General features: G+C 30.9%; 2 protein-coding genes across 2 annotated transcripts in view; one reads left to right on the top strand and one right to left on the bottom strand.

Annotated features, from left to right (window-relative positions):
- The window catches only part of LOC129911254 (tumor susceptibility gene 101 protein), a 326,606-nt gene that overhangs the window by 108,722 nt on the left and 198,602 nt on the right, over nucleotides 1–19,282 (top strand). The window lies entirely within an intron of this gene.
- Nucleotides 9,597–19,282, bottom strand: part of LOC129911260 (uncharacterized) — a 31,162-nt gene continuing 21,476 nt past the window's right edge. The window contains exons 3-6 of the mRNA XM_055988990.1: nucleotides 15,668–17,638; nucleotides 15,405–15,598; nucleotides 10,499–10,871; nucleotides 9,597–10,439 (exon numbers count right to left, since the gene is read on the bottom strand). Of these exons, the coding sequence (XP_055844965.1) occupies nucleotides 10,129–10,439; nucleotides 10,499–10,871; nucleotides 15,405–15,598; nucleotides 15,668–17,638 (2,849 nt within the window). The 3' untranslated portion in view covers nucleotides 9,597–10,128. The remainder of the gene's footprint in view (nucleotides 10,440–10,498; nucleotides 10,872–15,404; nucleotides 15,599–15,667; nucleotides 17,639–19,282) is intronic.

Below are 19,282 nucleotides of genomic sequence, written 5' to 3'. Positions count from 1 at the left end.
TAAGAGACCTTTCTTTTGATGTATCACTCGATGAAATTTGAGATTTTTAAAAACGCATACTACTTTTTCGGCAAAAGTTACAAAGAAATCACTAACAATAAGTTGTTTTTAGGTACCTACTTGATTAATCGTTCTTCAATACCAAATTTCAACTTATGGTGACATCACATCATAATCGTAACATTGCCAAACGCTGATAAATCCTTATCAGCTGAAATCCTAAAAGATGTCTCTAATCTAACGACAGCGGCTTCCAATATTTGTTGCTTGAACCCCCTACGTGATACGTACTTAAGACTTTGTAAACGATGGCCTAGGTTTTAAAAACCGTTATCTAGTTCATATTATTTTATAATGACTCCATCTACTGCTTATACTCGTACTAGTAATGAGCATATTGATATTAAATGTGCATTGATTTGGAGAATGGTTTGATCCTAATTTGGTGATTGCATTTAACTCTACACATGTCATAGACACATTACAAAGTTTCATTAATTGGTCTCAAAGCTGCTTCTATTTTAAGGTTTATATAACTTTTCACTCTCTTTTTTTTCTTACACTTGCACCGAAAGTGTTTATATCTTGAACGATTAAGGTACAATTAACAAACGAGTAGAAAGCATCATCAAGTTTCAAAGAGAAATTAATTTTGCCATAACGTACGTAACGCTACCCACCTCGTTAAGGCCAACTAAACCATACTTGTATATCTTTCGCATAATCTCTTAGAGAGTTCGTTTGCTTTTGACCTTAGGTAGAAAATAAAAACAGCAAACATAAAAAACCATTAGCATTGAGGCGACATAACAAATACCTAATAAGCCATCATCATAATGCCTGCCTCTTTGTGCATTACTGATTAATATTCTTGTTTACCTAAAGCTAAAAGAAAAGTGGTTTTTTGATCGCCTCCAGGAGATAAAAGGTTCCTCCTTTTTTTGTTGTTTTCTTCTTCTTCTTTGCATCTCTGCATAATATTCATAGATACAAATAGGTACATAGTAGAAGCACAGAAGCTGTATCATTTATTATGAACACCTGAGAAAAGGTACTTTTGCACTCAGAGAAAAGATAAAAAAAACATAGTGTTGTACAATGTAGTACGTGTATATAACTACAAACGTAAATTTATAGGAGAACATACAAAGGAATTCCGCAAAAAATAAAATACACGAATCAAAAGCACGTACTTGCTCCTGTGGTTAAAGTTGCTTAGATTTCTAAGACCTCTTTGTTTAAGATTATTGTATATGAATTTTAAGCAATGTAAATATACCAATATAAAACAGGTTTTAGTTTATTCAGTATTGCATTTTTTAATACGGTTTTGGGTTAAGTTTTTAGGCATTTGCCTGCCAGTTTTGTGATTGACATTATACTTTTTCGTACTTTATATAAGCTGCGTTCCTTTGAAAATATTTATCTACTTTTTAGTACTTAAAACTACTTTGAATTACTTCTGCTATACTGAAAAAGTAGTTCAAAGCAGCTTTAAGTACTAAAAAGTAGATAAATATTTCCAAAGGAACGCAGCTATATAAACCTACTTTTTTTCATAAAAGTAGATAATATGTAATGGACTTGTCAATTAATCATTTTTGCAGATAGACAGATTCTTTTTTACTTTCACTGGTGGGAAAAAAATTAAAAATTGATTTTGAGGATATTTTACTAGTGTTTCAATTTTGTTTAATCCTTGAAAATGTTACCATTGCTAGCTTTCTGAAATAAAAAGCTTATTTAAAATATTGAAATTATTCTTTTGTCACGGGTGGGTCGCATGTGATATTTTTTTATATTTTTTTCTTAAAATTATTTTTTTCTTAATTTTATTTTTTGCAAAGTTATCAAGTGAAACATAAATTCATACAATTTATTTTATATACTTAAAATGTTAGAACTTCGTGCCCCTTTTATATTCCAGACTTAATTCCAAAATAGAAGAACTTGGCTTACATTAGTTTTTGTTAAATTGTGTGCTCTTAGGATTATAAGATGTCTAAAAGTGTTACAAAATATATTTTTAAATGGGTGAGTACAACGACTTATGATTTCTTCATTGTATAAACTACTAACGCTACTGTTCCACCAAGTTTCGGGACTCTACAATAATCATAAATGCTTTATAATGTTCCATAAACATGCAGAAAAATTTATCAGTTACCACGCCCCTTGAGTTGAAAAGTTCAAATTTTAAATTTAGTTCGCTCTACTATTCTAGTAAGTTTCTGAGGCAACCAGAATCAATAGTGTTATATAGTGTTTCAAAGAATTCAACGGAATTGGGAGGCTACCACGCTCCCTGAATAGAATATCTCGAATTTTGCACAATATGACCCATCACAATGGGAAGCTTCTAATTTTCACAACAACGGAAAGTGATCATATTTTTGATGAGAAGTCAATCAGTAAATCAGTTAAAGTTTTTGTGATTTTTCAAGCTCTGTTTCTCTCAATGACATTAAACATGCATAAAAAATAGTAAAAGATTGGTTTTCGGGTGAACAAATCGATATTTTCACCTGGCCAGCATAACCAAGGAAAAATTATGAAATGATGTTAAGGTTAAGATGTGGCAGACAAAAGACAAACAATTTAAACGATCTTTGGGTCAGAATGAAAAAAGATTCGAACTCTATTCCGCAAAGAAAAAGGACAATAGTTAAATTTTAACCAATGAGGTACCAAAGATTTTTAATCGTGATCAACACGCACAAAGTATTAAGTTTTTATTAGTAACTAACGTTATTGGAAATTTTAAGAATTTTTGCTGTTTTTTTTTTTTTTTTAAGAATTTGTGTGTGTTTTTTTCTTTGTCCACAAGAAATAATATCATTAATACAATATAAAATTTGTTTATATTGATTTTAAATTAAATAAGTTTTAATTAATAATTTGATGGATCATTTTAAGTTGATCTGAAATAATAGTTAAAATACTTAAACTTCAAATAAAATACAGGTTTCTATGTCCTTATGATTTATTTGTCCATAGATGTAGGTTCAAAGGAAAATTTTGAGATTCGTTTAAAAATCGAACTGCCTATGAAAATAAGACATCACATTACAATGATACTGATTACGGAAAGAGTCTAACATCTGTCTGTCTGTCTGTGGGCCTCTATTTTGTGCTAACACCACTGATTGTTGTATTACATTTTCATACATACAAAATAATTTTTTTTTTTTTTTTAATTTATTTCTACAATTTTTCCCTAGGGCTGCGTACTGAAAAACGAAAAGCAAAACGAAATTTTTTGATCAAGATTTCGCTATGCTATTTTTGTATGGAAAATTTTGTATTTCTCAGTATGCAAATACAAAATTATTTACTCTTAAATAAAACAAACCTATTTTTACGTATCATGTATTATGCCTGCCTACGCTTGAAATCGCTCTATTCCGAAAACGGTTGATTTCACTAAAAAATTCATATGGCAATATTTGTAGATAATTTTATGACGAACAATTTTTCTATAGACCCCTAAACCTCCGAGCAACAGGTCGCGAGATATATTAGTAAAACTGATTTTCGTGACCTTTTGACCTCTATAACTTCTAACGCGAAGGTGTATACCAAAATCGAGCCCATTAGGAATTTTTCCGCAGATGAAACCTTAAATTACTGGACTATTAAAAGTTTGGAGAAATTTAATTCCATACTTCGTTTAGAGTTCAAAATGATTGAAATGTAAGCTTTTGTAAGTTTTTACAAATTTTATATTTTTTAAGGTTTTTATAAATAAATTGTTTTTTTTTTAAGGCTAAATGTTGTAGGAAATTTAACCATTACAACAAAAACCTTTGACTCTTCTGGGTCAAACTATCAAATTTTAAAATTTGAAGTTTAAGAATTTAAGATTTCGAAGAAAAACCTTTGAGAAAGTCTTTTAATAACAAAATCTCACAAATCCTCGAAAATCCTTAATCAAAATGCACTTGAACCCTCATATATAGTATATCTAAATACATATTTGTATGTTTTTACTTGCGATATAGGTACTATAGCACTATAGAGCAAGTTTAGGATTGGTAAAAAAAATCGAACTCGAGATAACAATTTTACATGACAGTACGTGTTACCTAGTTATGCTTTTCAATAATTACAAAAATTACCTTTTTTATTTTAATTTTTGTAAGATAATGGAGAATGCCAAAAAAGTGGGTCCGGCAATTCTGTCTGTCTGTCTGTCTGTCTGTCTGTCTCTATCTGGAGCTGCAGCCTAAACGAGTGAAGCGATTTTCTTCAAACTTGGTAGTTAGCAGTTTTTGGTGATTCCCTAGAGGGGAAATTGAAATTTTTTTTTATGACCAAAACTAACGGTACCTGCCATATAACGGAAATAGAAAAGTTAATTTTTTTCAAAAACGGCTCTAACGATTTTGATTAAAATTTTTATGTGTAGTACAACACATAAGAGCCAACTTTTTAAATAAAAAAAATATTTTTTGTACCGTTATTAACGGTACCTGTCATAGAACGGTTTTTTTCGTTTCTGAATGTCTCGTACAACATTAACCCGATTCAAATGAAAATTTTTATACAAAAGTGTGTAAGTAAAGATAATATTAAAATTTTAGAAAATTTTCAAAAAACGCATTTTTGGTTTTTTAAAAAATATTTCAAAATTTTTTTTTGAAAAATCAATTTTTTGAAAACGGATTAATGAAAAATTTTGAAATTTAGTTTTAATGTGTAAATTAATTATTTCTTCAAAATGGCATCCCAACTTTTTTTTTGAAAAATGTTAAAAAATTTTTATATATAAAAAACTATTTTTTTAAAAAACGGCTCCTACAATTTTCGAAAAATTTTTTCTAAAATTACCTTTTTATACAAGAAATAAAATGGCATATTTGTTTTTTTTTTTAAGATAATTTAAAACGGAGTTTAATTAATTATAAAAACAGATTTAATTTTTTTATACTACTTATGAAATTTCTTCAAAATATCAAATTTTTAATTTCTTGAATAAAAAGCTTTAACATTATAGTTACTTTAAGCATAAGAGCAAGTACGTGCGACCCCAGTCGTGCAATTTATTTTTAACGGAAATCGAACTTTTCGACAATTTTTCCGAAATTTTGGTGATTTTCATGGTCTCATATATCTTTGCCGCCGGGTACAAAGGGGTTAAGTCATAAATGATAGTTTGTCAGAAAATGCGAAGTTGAGCTAATCGAGTTATTCTAAATTTATGTTTTTGATACCAAATAAAGGAGAAAAACAGGGTTATTCTTATTTCATCGAAACCCGAATAGTGCAATTTTGTGACTTAACCCCTTTGTACCTTTCGGCAAAGATTTAATCTTTTATACCTACTAATCTTTCACTAATTAAAAATGAAATAGTATCATACAAATATTTCTTTCAGTGTAACAAACTATCCAACACTCTATTCAAGGAAAAGAACAACTTTTCTTCGTTAAGGTTGACACAAACGAAAGAAAGTTTATATACACTTTTGCAGACAAAACCCATACAAGGTGCGCCCACTCTATGCGCACAAGTATTCTTCTTGGGATTTCTACTATTGAAAAAAAAAAAAGTAAATAAATTCACAAGTTCATCGTGTAACCTTGATAGATACTAAACATAACAAAAGAGTCTTAACGGAATTTAAAAACTATTTTTAAATTCATACTCGTACCTGCCGCAGGGTCTTAAGAGGTGATTAGAAGAAAGTTTTTTTTAGGACAATGCAATAGTTCCAAATAGAATCTTTAATAAGACACACTTAAACCGAACTTGTTTTTAGGTGAAATATTTTAAAACTTAAAACTTTTTAACACGAAAATACTTTTGATGAAATCATTTTTGAGAATTGACACAATTTATAATTTCCGTGAGCCATTGATTCACGATTCACAATAATTTAGATTAAAGAACATAAAACACGCACTCTTGTTAAAAAAAAAGAACTAAGTATCTTTGTAATTATTCACTCATCCGGATTTGATAGTAATTTATATCTTTGAATTAATCAAACACTTCTTAGCTCATGTCGAATATTCAAGCTTATAGATTGCAATGTATCTCATTTTATGATGTGGTTATATTGACTCTCACTGTGAACTGAAACATGGAATCAAACCAAACAACGCTACGACTCCTTCAATCCGTAGAATGTGGTATTCCTTTTACCTCTAGATTCATCAGATAAATGCTGTTAAGATGTTAGGCCAGGCCATATGGAAGAGGAAAACAAAACACGGTAAAAAAAATATGTTTCGCTTTTACTTTATGCACCCAACCATTGGAAAAAAAAACCATAATAAACAATCTTGTGCTATGATTAGGGTTACCATACTTATGCATTTAAGTTAGTACTGAAATACTTAAAGTATTTTTTGTTATCAATAATTCAGAATTTTGACATTAGTGTAGGTACAATCTTAAGGGTAATTTTTGAATTGATATCGATAATAATTGTTACCTTTCTCGAAAAGATATCAAAAGTCGGAAATACAGGAAGAGTTCTTTCCAAGCTCAAATAGCAAATTGAGCAAATAGGAAATGTGTAATTCTAGACATCCGCTTAAATAATTTTGAAGAATTCTATTGCAATTTTATTTCAAAATCTATTTTTGATGTATACTTTTGCACTGAAAAAAAAATCAACATATCGTTCTGATGGTAACCATAGCTGATGTGTTGATGCTAGAGCATAAGAAATGATGATTTCTGGATTAAATAACGGTTCGTTAGCTCTATTCAGTTAATAAACATTTTTATAACTTTTAAATAGGTATGTTTTTGTTTCGTTTGTAATGCTTACCGGCTACGGATTAATTTATTAATTTTGTAAAGAAAACACATAAATTATAAATTTATTTTTTCTTTACCAAAAAAAAAAAGTTGACTTGTAAAAGATATTATAACTTTCATTTCATATAAAATTAATTAAATGACAATAGGCTTCTTGAAAACGGTGTGTCACATTAAAGACGCACAATCTATTTGGACAGTTTGAAATGTAATTAATGCTCAACGATGAGTTGCTGAATGAAAAAAAAAAAGAAAACCAATCACATTGGGTGTGTTTATAATCAACAAAAACTGGAGCAAAATATCAGAGAGTATAAGAAAATTATCAGTAGAACCAGTTAAATTAGAAAAGTGGATGGTATCTTAAATATTTTTATGGGGCTGTCAGTATCTTATCAAAAAATGTGAAATTTTGAATACTTAGCTAATTGATCTTATTTATAATGTATTAGGAAAATTTTTCAAATTATTAATTTGTTCTCTACATTTTTATGAAATCAATTATGTTCATTTAAAGTAAGTTTTGACTGCAAAAGCTAATAAAATTGATCTTTTGTCATAAGTAAAGCAATATGATGAGGGTTCTTGGAATATTTTGTGAAGTCTTACACGCACAATCGTTCCAAAGTACTTTTTACATAGATTCGGGAATTTTTAATTTTAATCAAATGCAATAAAGCATAAAGCGATTCTAAGTTTATTTCACTTTTCAAGTGTTCAATTACCTTTTTTAGTTTTTGATTTTCTCCCAACACTTGGAGTTCCCTCCCAACTCGAATTTTCTTATTTAAAAGATTTTGAAAGTAAAAAGTTGTTTCTTAATTTGAAAAATTTTAGCAACAGTTAAATAGTTTTTCCAAATGGTTACGTTACTATTAAGTCAAATATGTACTTCTAAAAGTGTCACTTTGGAACCCGTTTTTCAATGAGGAACAGAATATGTTAAGATTGTTTGGATGTTGAACAATAATGTAGTAATCTTGTTGTCAAAACAGAAATAATGTTTTCTTTAGTCTTGCTCTTCGATTCAATTTGTTTTTTTTTTAATTACTAACGATACCCCCCACAGAACTTTGATTTTGATCTTATCTTTCTCTTAAACGACATTACCTAACCGATGAAATTTGTTGTATAAACATTTAGGTTTCTTTAAAATTATTCAAAAATTAAATTTTGGAATTTTAACATGAATTTGAAATTTTTTGCCATCAACCTATGGAAAATGTCCCAGTGAATATTTTAGAAATATTGTTTTTAAATATTCGTAAGTAAAAGCTAATAGCTTTAAAATGGCATGAGTAGGTTTTTTTTTAAATTTTATTTATATATAAATATATAGAAAAAATTATTTACTTTTTATTTTTAAACGATTTTGAATTTATTTCCTAGAAATTTGCCTTTTTAGGAGAAATCAATTGACATAGCAATTTAAGATTATTTTTGTTGAAAAAGAAACCTGTAGATAGAAAGTATGTATAAAATGAGTTTGAATATGTTTGCACTTACAGAAAATTATCACTTATTGACGGAGCTCCATATACCATTGAACATAATATTGGTACCTACTAATATCATGAGTAGGTACTTCTGAAAGAAATATTTTGGAGTTGTTTCTTCGCAGAGAAATCTTTAATTGTCAAAACTGTGGAAAATTCACACGAAGTTTTAGTATTTAAGAAAATAAATATTGGACGTAAATAAAAAATTTACAATTAAATCCAAATTTAATCCAAATATTATGAGTCATTTCTTATAGAATTCGTGTCAATAACCCTATGTATTGATCTATTCTTTTTTTCAGTGAATTTTTCAATTTCGAATATTTAAGGACAAGTCAATCATAATTGTGTTTTGGATCAAAGCATATAAGCAAAAAGTGCTATTCTTTGGGGATAATTAAATATGTCTAAAAATATGAACGAACATTTTTAAAACTCGGTGGTGTATAAGTTTTTCAAGGTTTCAACGTCAGCTCTTTCGTTTGTTTAAATATTTTTGGTATTTCGATTTAATGCGAGTTTTCATGGATTGAAAATCTTTTTTAAACTAGTTAGCTGTAACCTTAGTCCAAAAGGTAATTAAATGAAAAATATTTATTTTCCATGGCCTAAAAAAGTAAAAAAAAAATGGAAAGTTGAAAATTAAGAATTCATAGATAGTTAGTTAAAACTATATTATGATTTAAAGAATTATTTTTTTTTTATATAAAACTATATTGTTGGAGGAAACTATATTATAAATAACTTACTTACTTAATCCAAAATTAGGTTTTGTTAAAACTTCGTATCGTACAATAGGATTTTATGAAGCATTTAAGTTTTACAGTTTTGAGCAAAAATTGCTTCAAAAAATTGAAAACGGGCTTAATATTACTCTTTGAGTGTATAATCATTCCAAGAACCAGCTTCTTAAATTAAAATAAAATGATGTTTAACGCAATTTTTCCTAGCAGTGTGTGAAGGACAAATTATATATCAGGTACACTTAATAGAAAAGGAGACACCCTTTTATTTTACCTAAGATCGAAGCACTAAATCTTCAAGAAATGATTGAAAAATGAAAACTTAAGCTTTTTATGCGACACTCTACAGAAAAAGAGTCGAAATTGTTTGTTTGAAAAGCATAATTACTTCAACTTGTTTGGTATTCAATATTGAAAATATTTGTCTTAGGATGGAGGTCTTGTCTATTTGAGTGAATTCATCTTGGCACTGCTATGACCATTCCCTATAATATTCAACAAGTCAAAAATTTTTAGATCACTTTTGTCATTTCAATAAATAAAAACTCATATTCAAAGGCTACAAATTAGAAAAAAATTAATCTATTTTCAATTCGCTTTATTGAATAATATCAATGTCAACACAAATAAATATAACAAGATAATGTTAACTACAAATAATAAAAACATGATTTGTTTAACAAATAACTTGTGTGTATGTGTGTGTGTGTTTTCTTGTGTATGTTATGCTTATAATAATTTCACATAAAATTAAATTTCCTTAAGTGTAAAATATAATTTTGTTTTAATTTATTTTTATATTATAATATATTTTTAATACATATTTATATGATTTGTATATATTTATATTTCTAATGAGCAGACTAGATTAAACTAAATTTAATAGCGGTGTGTTGATAAAATACATAATATCCATACGCGTATTTATATTTAAAAAAAAAACAAAAACAATGCACGAAAAGAAATATAATAATAAATGTGTTGTTGAATTTGAACTACAACAAAATAAATGTTTATGTATTGTATAATGTATATCAGGCATAAATTACTAAATAATACTGTCCAAGAATTTTGAAGATGCACAGACGTGGGGGAAGGGGGAGGCAAAATCATTGTCATATCTCGCATTCGAATTCTGATATCCTTTGGTTAAAGTACACCATTCCATGTTCCAGATCCTCACTGAATCCACTTACGTCCATGTAGTCTGAAGTTGCTGCATCTTCATCCAACCACTTGCAGACTGATCGTGAAATTTCTGCACGAGCTTCACGGAATGTTGGACGCATAGAAGGTACTTTGTGCCAGCATTGCAACATTAACTCGAAGAATCCATGACGGCCATCTTTAGGCAGTTCGGGTCGTGTCCCTTGGAGGACGTGTCGAACAACCTCTCGACCTGACAAATTGGAATAGGGAGTTGCACCTGGAAAATAAGAAGATGATATTTTCATTCATATTGATTATTATTTTTTGTATAAAAACCTAAAGTTGCTATCTCCCAAAGAACTATTCCAAACGCCCATACATCAGTTTCAATAGAAAACTCATTGTATTGCAATGCTTCTGGTGCCATCCAACGAATTGGCAAGGCTGGTCTTCTGCCGAGTGTATCATGGGATTTTTTAGCATTCTGAGCCCCAAAACCATGACTCCAATTATGTATAAATCGTTCTCCCAGGTCGAATTTGAATTTATCAAGTTTGCTTGAAGCTGTCCGAATAGTTTTAACATCGTAATGCTTATCGGAGTTCTTCTGTACGACATCCAGATCGGTAGACATTCCAAAATCACAAATTTTACAAATACCATTGTGATCTATTAAGATATTTCGAGCAGCAAGATCTCTGTGAACGATCTAAAAGGAAATAGAAAATAGTTAATTGTATTTGATAAAACTTGAATACTTATTTATTTTTAGGTTTAGGTACTTATATCAAGGTGTATTTTACATTTAGACCGTTTGTCAAAACAGGTAATAATGGTTTTTGATAGAGCTGACCAAAGATTATCCGGGAGGAAAAAATATTTCATTATCAAAAATCCAAAATTACCTACCTAAATTTCTCAGTCTTGAAATCCTAAGGACTAATTTTTGACAAGAATTATTTATTATTATAATGTCGAGCTTTCCTATAATTACTGCCCTAAATCGCCTCTGTGGACCTATCGGTTTCTAAAATATTGCCTGATTTACAATATTGCGAGACGAGAGCGTTGCAAGATAGAAATTGATATCCAGTTTTCGATGTTGGGCCAAAAAAAATGTCCTTCTTTTAACATTCATCTTTCTATTTCCTGTCAAAAGTAACCAATTACAAAAAAATATCGTAACATTGAGAAATGGCTTACGATTTAAATGACCAAGAAAAATCTCGTCTCGCTCTCGTCTCGCAATATTGTAAATCAGGCATATATCTTTTCAAATATAGTTTTTATTTCCGAAAGGGAAAGGGTACAAGTAGGATCATAAAAGTAAAATTTCATCATTCAATTAATTTGTTCCAACTATTTGACATTTTATGGCAACTGCTTATATTTTTATGCAAAATAAGAATAAATTATATAAATAAGCATTTGAATTAGGTACAAATAAAACCTTTTTAAAGTCAAATAAAAAAACAGAGACCTTAACATGCGACAAAAAGGTTTTTCATGGGTTGGCGTGGGATAAGTATCAAAAGCATTCGTGAACAGAATTTAACAAGAGTTTATCAGTCTTTTCGCCTGAATTTGCGAAATTTTAGAAAATTATCTAATATCTAATGTTCACTTAAATGTAACATTCTACATTAGAATCATCATAATCCAAATAATACTTTTAAAGTTAGAGGTTTGAATGCCTCGGTATACAGGGAACGTTCTTAACGCCGCCGCGCCGTCCGATTTTTCGATTTTTTATTGTGAAAATCAAAAGTTTCTTCTTAAAAAAAATAATTACATATTATCAAGGGGCACGGTAGTGCCCAGCCAAGTTCTCTAGCTACTTTGGCACTACACCCTTATTTACAGGAAACAACTCAGGCCATTTTCTACCCCCCTCTAACTTCCACACCAAAGACGCCAGAATATTCAAACTCACTACATTATTGAGCTGGCCGAACCCAAATTCCTCGCAAAATTTCAGCTTCCTACGATGAGTAGTTTCTGAGATATAGGACTTCAAAAATCGCGAAAACCGTAACTGACTCACTGACTCACTGACCGATCATCAAAATTATGGAGAACTTCCCGCTATCGTAGAAACTTGAAATTTTACATGGTGATAGGACTTGTGGTGTATACAAAGGAAAAAATCGAAAATTTGAGATTTTCAATTCAGGGGGGCGTGGTAACCGCCCATTTTCGCCGAATTTTCATCAATTATTATAGAGCACTTCTGACTATCGTAGAATCTTGAAATTTGGTAGAATGGTAGAGCTGGTAGTTTATATAAAGGAAAAAATTTAAAATCTGAGAATTTCAGCCAGGGGGCGTGGCAACCGCCCATTTCCGCTGAATTTTCATCAATTATTATAGAGCACTTCTGACTATCGTAGAATCTTGAAATTTGGTAGAATGGTAGAGCTGGTAGTTTATATAAAGGAAAAAATTTAAAATTTTAGAATTTTAGATAAGGGGCGTGGTAACCGCCCATTTTCTCTGAGTGTTCATCAATTATAGAGATTTTAAGTTCTATAGCAATACCTTGCAAAAAGTAGTGAAATCAGAACAAAAACATTACTGTTAAAAAAAGAGCCAAGTTCTCCTATGTTGAAGTTATGCTAGCACAAAAAGTACTGAAATGTAAAAGTGTACCAAGTTCTTAAGCTTGGCTTTAAATTTGTATACATAAAATGTTGATTGTGCTCTTGACAATTTTTCTTAAAATTACCGATTTTTAAAGCTAATTGAAAAATTGCCAAGCAAACAATAAACATTTTATTCATACAAATTTAAAGCCAAGCTTAAGAACTTGGTACAATTTTACATTTCAGTACTTTTTGTGCTAGCATAACTTCAACATAGGAGAACTTGGCTCTTTTTTTAACAGTAATGTTTTTGTTGTGATAAAGAATATGTGGATTTGATAAATATTAAAAAATTAAGTTTAAATAGATTAGATAAGCTAAAGGCTATGCTAAAAATGAAAACAAATGGAGCCAATAACTCGATAAGACGCATTTAAAAATTAAAGGTACTGACCCTGCCTTTGAATTTTTGCAATTACAAAAATTTAAAGAATATAACGCTTCGTATATCTTTTACAACGAATATTAAAACCATAGCAGAAAATCTTTCATATGGCAAATGAAAGTGAAGTTGAATAGAAGCAAATCAATTTCAGAATCCTGTATTTAAACTGAAAATCAAGTTAAATCATTTCCATGGTTCTATCATTCGATCAATTTTTTTTTCTTAAAAAATCTTATTGAAATTACTTCAGTCAAAAGGAAACCAGCTGTCGTGTAAATAATTTTGTTAATTGCAAAAATTTCCTTACATTTCCTTGGGATTTATTAATTTTAAAACCCCTTGTAGCCTCATGTGACATATATCTGTTACAAACGAATAAAAATAAATTATTTAAACTTATTTTTTTGCTCAGTAAATTTCGAAATAACACAAAGTGAAAAAAGTACAAAAAAGTTTTTGATTTTTCAAATAATTTTAGTTTTTAAATGTCACATCAATAAAATTGTTTTTGTTATTTTGTACTTTTGTTTACTTTTTATACTTTTTTTGACTTTGTGTTTCGATGTAGTTCTAGCTTTATAGTTAAAGGCAAGTCGATTGACATTATTAATTTTAAAATTTTCGGTCTTGGTTTACAAGTTAACATAAGCTGCGTTCCTTTGGAAATATTTATCTACTGCTTAGTACTTAAAGCTGCTTTGAACTACTTTTTCAGTATAGCAAAAGTAGTTCAAAGTAGTTTTAAGTACAAAGCAGTAGATAAATATTTCCAAAGGAACGCAGCTAATACGCAGCTATAAAAATCATGCATATTAAGTTCAGTTCGATAAAAAGCAATTGTTTTCAGTGTTTCGTCGGCAGAATTGTTCCTAGTCCCAGACTATTTGTAGACATTGATTTTTTCGATTGTAGTTAAAATTAAATGAAGAACCTAGTTGATTTATAAAAGAAACCTGTTTTCATTCCTAACATACTCGGAATTTTTGAAGTAAAAGTTTTGAATTTGAAATTCAAGCTTAATAAGAAGAAGTCTTAATTTTTTGACAAAATCATCAAATCCGCAAAAATCAGAACTACATGTTTTTTGATATTGAGAAAGCAAATATTTATGATATTTCGTTAATTTGCAATTGACTCGTCAGTTTCAGTTGTAAGAACAGAATAAGTCCACTTTTTTCCGAAAATGACTTTTTGATGAAAATGGCATCTTTAGACGTAAACATAGACACATCTTCTTAGCCGAAAAAAAAACATAAAAAATATTTTGGCTGTCAAAGTTACAGGGCATGAAAAATACCATAAGTTATTGGAAGAAAAGAATGAATCCAGGATTTATTCTGTTCTTAATAGTCAGAGATAAGCTATAAAATGATAGGTGATAGGTCCATTACTGATACAATCCCACCTCTTGAGCACCGCCGGAATGTATCATGCCTGTCCTTATTTTATAGGTACTTTTTTAAAAAATGTTCTAATGAAATAGCTAGCTGCATTCCTCCCCTTAAACAATTCAACCGTAATACTTGTACTTCAAGGAATGCCCATCAGTTTACACTTGAGCCCAACTTCGGACGTACAGTCAAATACAGAGATTCTTTCTTTAGTCGTACTACTAGAATGTGGAATGCATTACCCGCCTCTGTTTTTCCCTCCCATTTTAATGTTCAGAACTTTAAAACCAATGTGCATCGGTATCTCCTTTTACATCCCTTCCTCTTTTCCTAAAGCTCGTACTGTGTATATATACATATTAAGGGTACCCAAAACCCCTTTAGTGCGCGCTCATTATAAAAAAAAAAAAAAAAAAAAATTAAATTTTTGTTAAATTTTACTGTTTCGTGGGCTATAGCTATATATATATATAGCTATAGCCCACGAAACAGTAAAATTTACTTTACTTTCAAAAAGGTCACGAAATAAGGAATAATTAAATTTTTGTTTGCATTTATTTTTTTTTTTTTGCTATCTGTATGCATATTAGTTCAAGAGCATTGTGTTAAAATTTTAAGTCGACTGGAGCAAAATTGACGAAGTAATGAGAATCTATAGGTCAATCATCAGAAAAAAGCAAGAAAAAGGACCCGATTCAGTTTTCTGCGTTTTCGTAAACGGACTTATTCTGTTCTTACAACTTTTGATTCAATTGTGCACCCGCAGTATTTTTAGAAATTTTTATCTCTAAAAAGTCATTTCTTTATTAATGCCTAGCACCTACCCTTTTGTCGGCAATATATTCCATTCCCGTTGCAATATCAAGAGCAAAGCCAGCCAAAGTTCTCGGTGACAACGGAGCTAAACTTTTACCTCCCGGAACCGATGCTGGTAAAATGTTTGTAGCGCTTCTTGCTGCTCTCAAAAGTGAAAGCAACCTTCCACGCATTGCATATTCCATAATTAACATTTGAGGTTCTAAAAATAAAAATAAATTCGTAAGTACTTTCAAAAAATAATTATAAACTAAAATTTATGTATAAGTACCACTTTCTAGACATGCTCCTAACAAAGTCACAACATTAGGATGTGATCCCAATTTCCGCATAATAGTTGCTTCTTCTCTAAGATCATTTTGTGAACTTCCCGATCTAACTGTCTTAACAGCAACAATTCGCGTAGCACCAATGTGACCACTTAAGTCGTCTGCTTCAGCTTTCCATACTTTTCCAAAATTACCTTCGCCCAGTAAGCTCTTCAGTCTTAAATTAGCTCTGTTGAACTCATCTCTACTACTTATCGAACATTGTTCGTATTGTCCACTTTCTTCATCTTCTTCCTCCTCTTGATCATCATACTTATCAATCTTCTTCACTGGGCTTATAGGCTTTTGGTCTGTTATGCAAACATCAAAATCTTCATCATGTTTTGAGTAACCTTTCAAAATCAACGATCTTACTAGGTAGACTACTCCAATAAAAACTGGTATCATTCCAACTCCAGCTAGCATATAAGTTACAATATTCAATCGTGTCAACTCACTTTCTTTAGGCAGAGGACTTTTGGTTTCAAGATTAAGCTCTGTTACTGGACGAATTGTAATTTCGGGATTTTCATATGAAGCTGAAGTTACATCAACATTTTCAGGCTCTACAAAGATTGTTGTACTCGGCTTTACAGAACTTATCGGGTCTGAAGCCTCACTTGTGACTGTGGGAGGGTTTACTGTAGACCGAATTGATGTAAAAATTGTTGTTTGGACTAAAGGTGGCGCTGGTGATGGCTTTACTGTATTCATACTTTTGTTGACAAAAATTATCAAATTAGTTTTGTCCTCGGAGAAATGTGCAGGCGCCTCAACTTTTGCAAGCTCTGTGCTTGCTTCTTCGATAGCTAAGGCAGTGGGAGTGGTAACGTAGTCGGTCTCAGTAACAACAGTTGTTTCATCTTCATCGATGACGTTTATTATCAAAGGAGTTGATACTTCCGGTTGAGTGCTCATCACAGTTGAAGGCTTTTCGGAAGGTAAGGTTTCGGTAGAACTTTCAATCTGTAAAGGAACTTCTTTCGACAATGGTGCCGCTGCAATGAGCTTTAGGGAAGGCACTACTGCTTCAGTTGTAACTTCAACACTGGCATTTTGTTGCTGTTCAATGGGTTTCAGTATTTTATCAGTTTTTAACACTGATTCGGGCTCAGTAACTGGTTTTGGTTCTGGAGAAACTATTGGAGCCAATGAACTCAGTTTACCAGTACTTAACTTTCTTGTAAATGGTGAAGTAAGTCTATCTCTGGGATTAAATTTATTTGCACTTTTAGGTCTGGGTGGTGGTTTTTGTGAAACAGACACTTCAAAAACTTGTGGATGTTCATCACTGACCGTTGATATACTCAAGAACGATGGACGTAGCGATGGAATCTTTCTGCCGAAATACAAATAAGAATCTGATTCTGAATCTGGAACTTGCACTGATCCGTTTGGCTTATTTCTAGGCCTGCCTTTGTACATATTTCCAGATAGAATTCCTGGCATCTTTCTAAGCTCTGGAATATGGTTCATTGTATCATTGGCATCTTTAGCAACAACGAAAAATCCATGCGATGATTCGTCGGTGAAAAGAATTTCATTATTGTCTTTTTGTGACTTTTCTTCTTCAGAAGAATTATTATTATTATTATTGTTTTTGTTTGTGGAAGAAGTTGTTGAATTACTGCGACGATGAATATTGGTGCATTGTCGCATGCAACTTGCACTTGTTCGTCGGGTAAAATTTTTCGTACAATTGCGAACGCATACGGTTCTGGCATCGGGTGGAGCTTTTGAAGTTGCTTCGGTTGAAGGTTTAGTTCGTCCTGTTGTAGCTGCTCGACTGTGGGTTCTAAATCTGTCCTGATGAAGAGCACTTCGTCGAGCAGCTAAAAGATTCATAAGTTTGGTATCTCTCTGGTGTGGTGAACTTGATGAGTTGTTGAGTCGCACAGGGCGGAATGTGGTGGTTGAAATGGTGTCCAGTGAATCTGAAAAAGAAATAAAAATGTATTCGAATTAGTTTAAACTTTAAAGGAATTCCTTAGTATGCAAAGCAAATCAATCATGATAAAGCTGTCAATCTTACAGTTTATCACAGAGCAAATATTTATGAAGACCACCCAATGAACCTACTCAGCTTAAATTTATATGCTTTTTTGCACAGACAATTGTGTAAACAATATGGCTTTAACATATTTTCTCAACAAAAAAAAAAAAAAACAATAATCTTTTGTTAATCTTATTTGTAGATTATTTGTCAATTGAATAATTTTCGGGCGCCAGTTTTCTAGTAAGCCAGCCGGCTGCAGACGTTATACACACATACAAAATTATATCTGAAAATAAAATATTTTTGTTTATTGAATTTGAGCCAGTAATTCCCCGCCTGATTGACCCGCAGGCAACGGCGGTGGCAGCATACCAAAGCGTATATTTTTATTTAAACAAAATAAAAAAAAATTATATTACAGACGACAACTGCGCTACGTGACGAGACAGCTTAATAGTAGTTGAACAAGTGTGGGTTGACTACGCATATCACGATCTCGACGCAAATATGCAAGCTGTATTTGTTTCATATGTTTAAGTTTTTGGTTAGAAGCCTTGGCCCAAACTTAATGCTAGCGAACTTGCTTTATTGCTAACCATAACTTATCACTATTTTTGTAATTATATATTTTCAAAATGTAATGGAAAAATTGTAACATAATCACATTGTAGTTCAATAATAAAGTTTATGGAATGGAAAACATTTGAAGTTTGCGAGGTATTTGCGAAAAATTTTGAAACTCATAGTCCTTGGCCCTCAATGAAAAATTAATAGATTCAAAATGTTTGTAAGTTGTGGAAGTATTTGCTCACAAAATTTATATAAAACGGTTTACCTGAATCAAAAAGCATTTGTTTCCACATTTTTCACGCAAAGATTTCATCTATGAAATTCTTTTTAAACTCCTTGAAAGGTAAGAAATTTAACGGATATCAGATCTTGATCAGCTTTAAAATGAAAAACCGTTGGGATAGTTTCTAAACGTAATTTAAATACAAAAAAGAGGGAAAATTATCCCTCCCATGACTATATTAATATGTGTAATAGTATTAATTCATTAGAACTTTTGACAACTACAACGGCTTCTCTCCTTTTTTTTCCATCCGATTCCTTGATTAAATCTGGTCCCTGTTATGGAAAATTTGTTTGATCTGTCCCCCATTGCTCTTATGTTAAAAGTAGCTCTTATCTCAAAGCTTTTATTAAAACATTTTCGATCTTCTTCTTCCTTTTTCTCGGCGCTGTTATGATCTCGATGTCGAGGGGATCATAACCTTCCCACGTTACTGCTTCACACTAGTGATCCGCCTGTGGGGTTCGCCGGGTTGACCTCAGAAATCGGCGGCAAGCCTCCCGGTTTTGTATTGTTCCGTTTCTGAGGCCAACTGAATGCTGGTGTTTTTGCATTTGCTTGTACCAGGAGTTTTTAGGCCTACCTTTCTTTTTATTTTATTATTATTTATTTTTAAAACATTTTCGATAATGTAAAAAATACATAAAATCTGTTTTTGATTAATGAAACATCGTTTTCAATGATTTTGATCACAAAACAAAGTATGCCATCTGATTTCTTGTATGAAAA

This window comes from Episyrphus balteatus, chromosome 2 (assembly GCF_945859705.1).
Source record: "Episyrphus balteatus chromosome 2, idEpiBalt1.1, whole genome shotgun sequence".
In the NCBI taxonomy this organism is placed as follows: Eukaryota; Metazoa; Arthropoda; class Insecta; order Diptera; family Syrphidae; genus Episyrphus; species Episyrphus balteatus.
The sequence above is the reverse complement of the archived record's forward strand: the minus strand, read 5'-3'. Positions and strand labels throughout refer to the sequence as shown.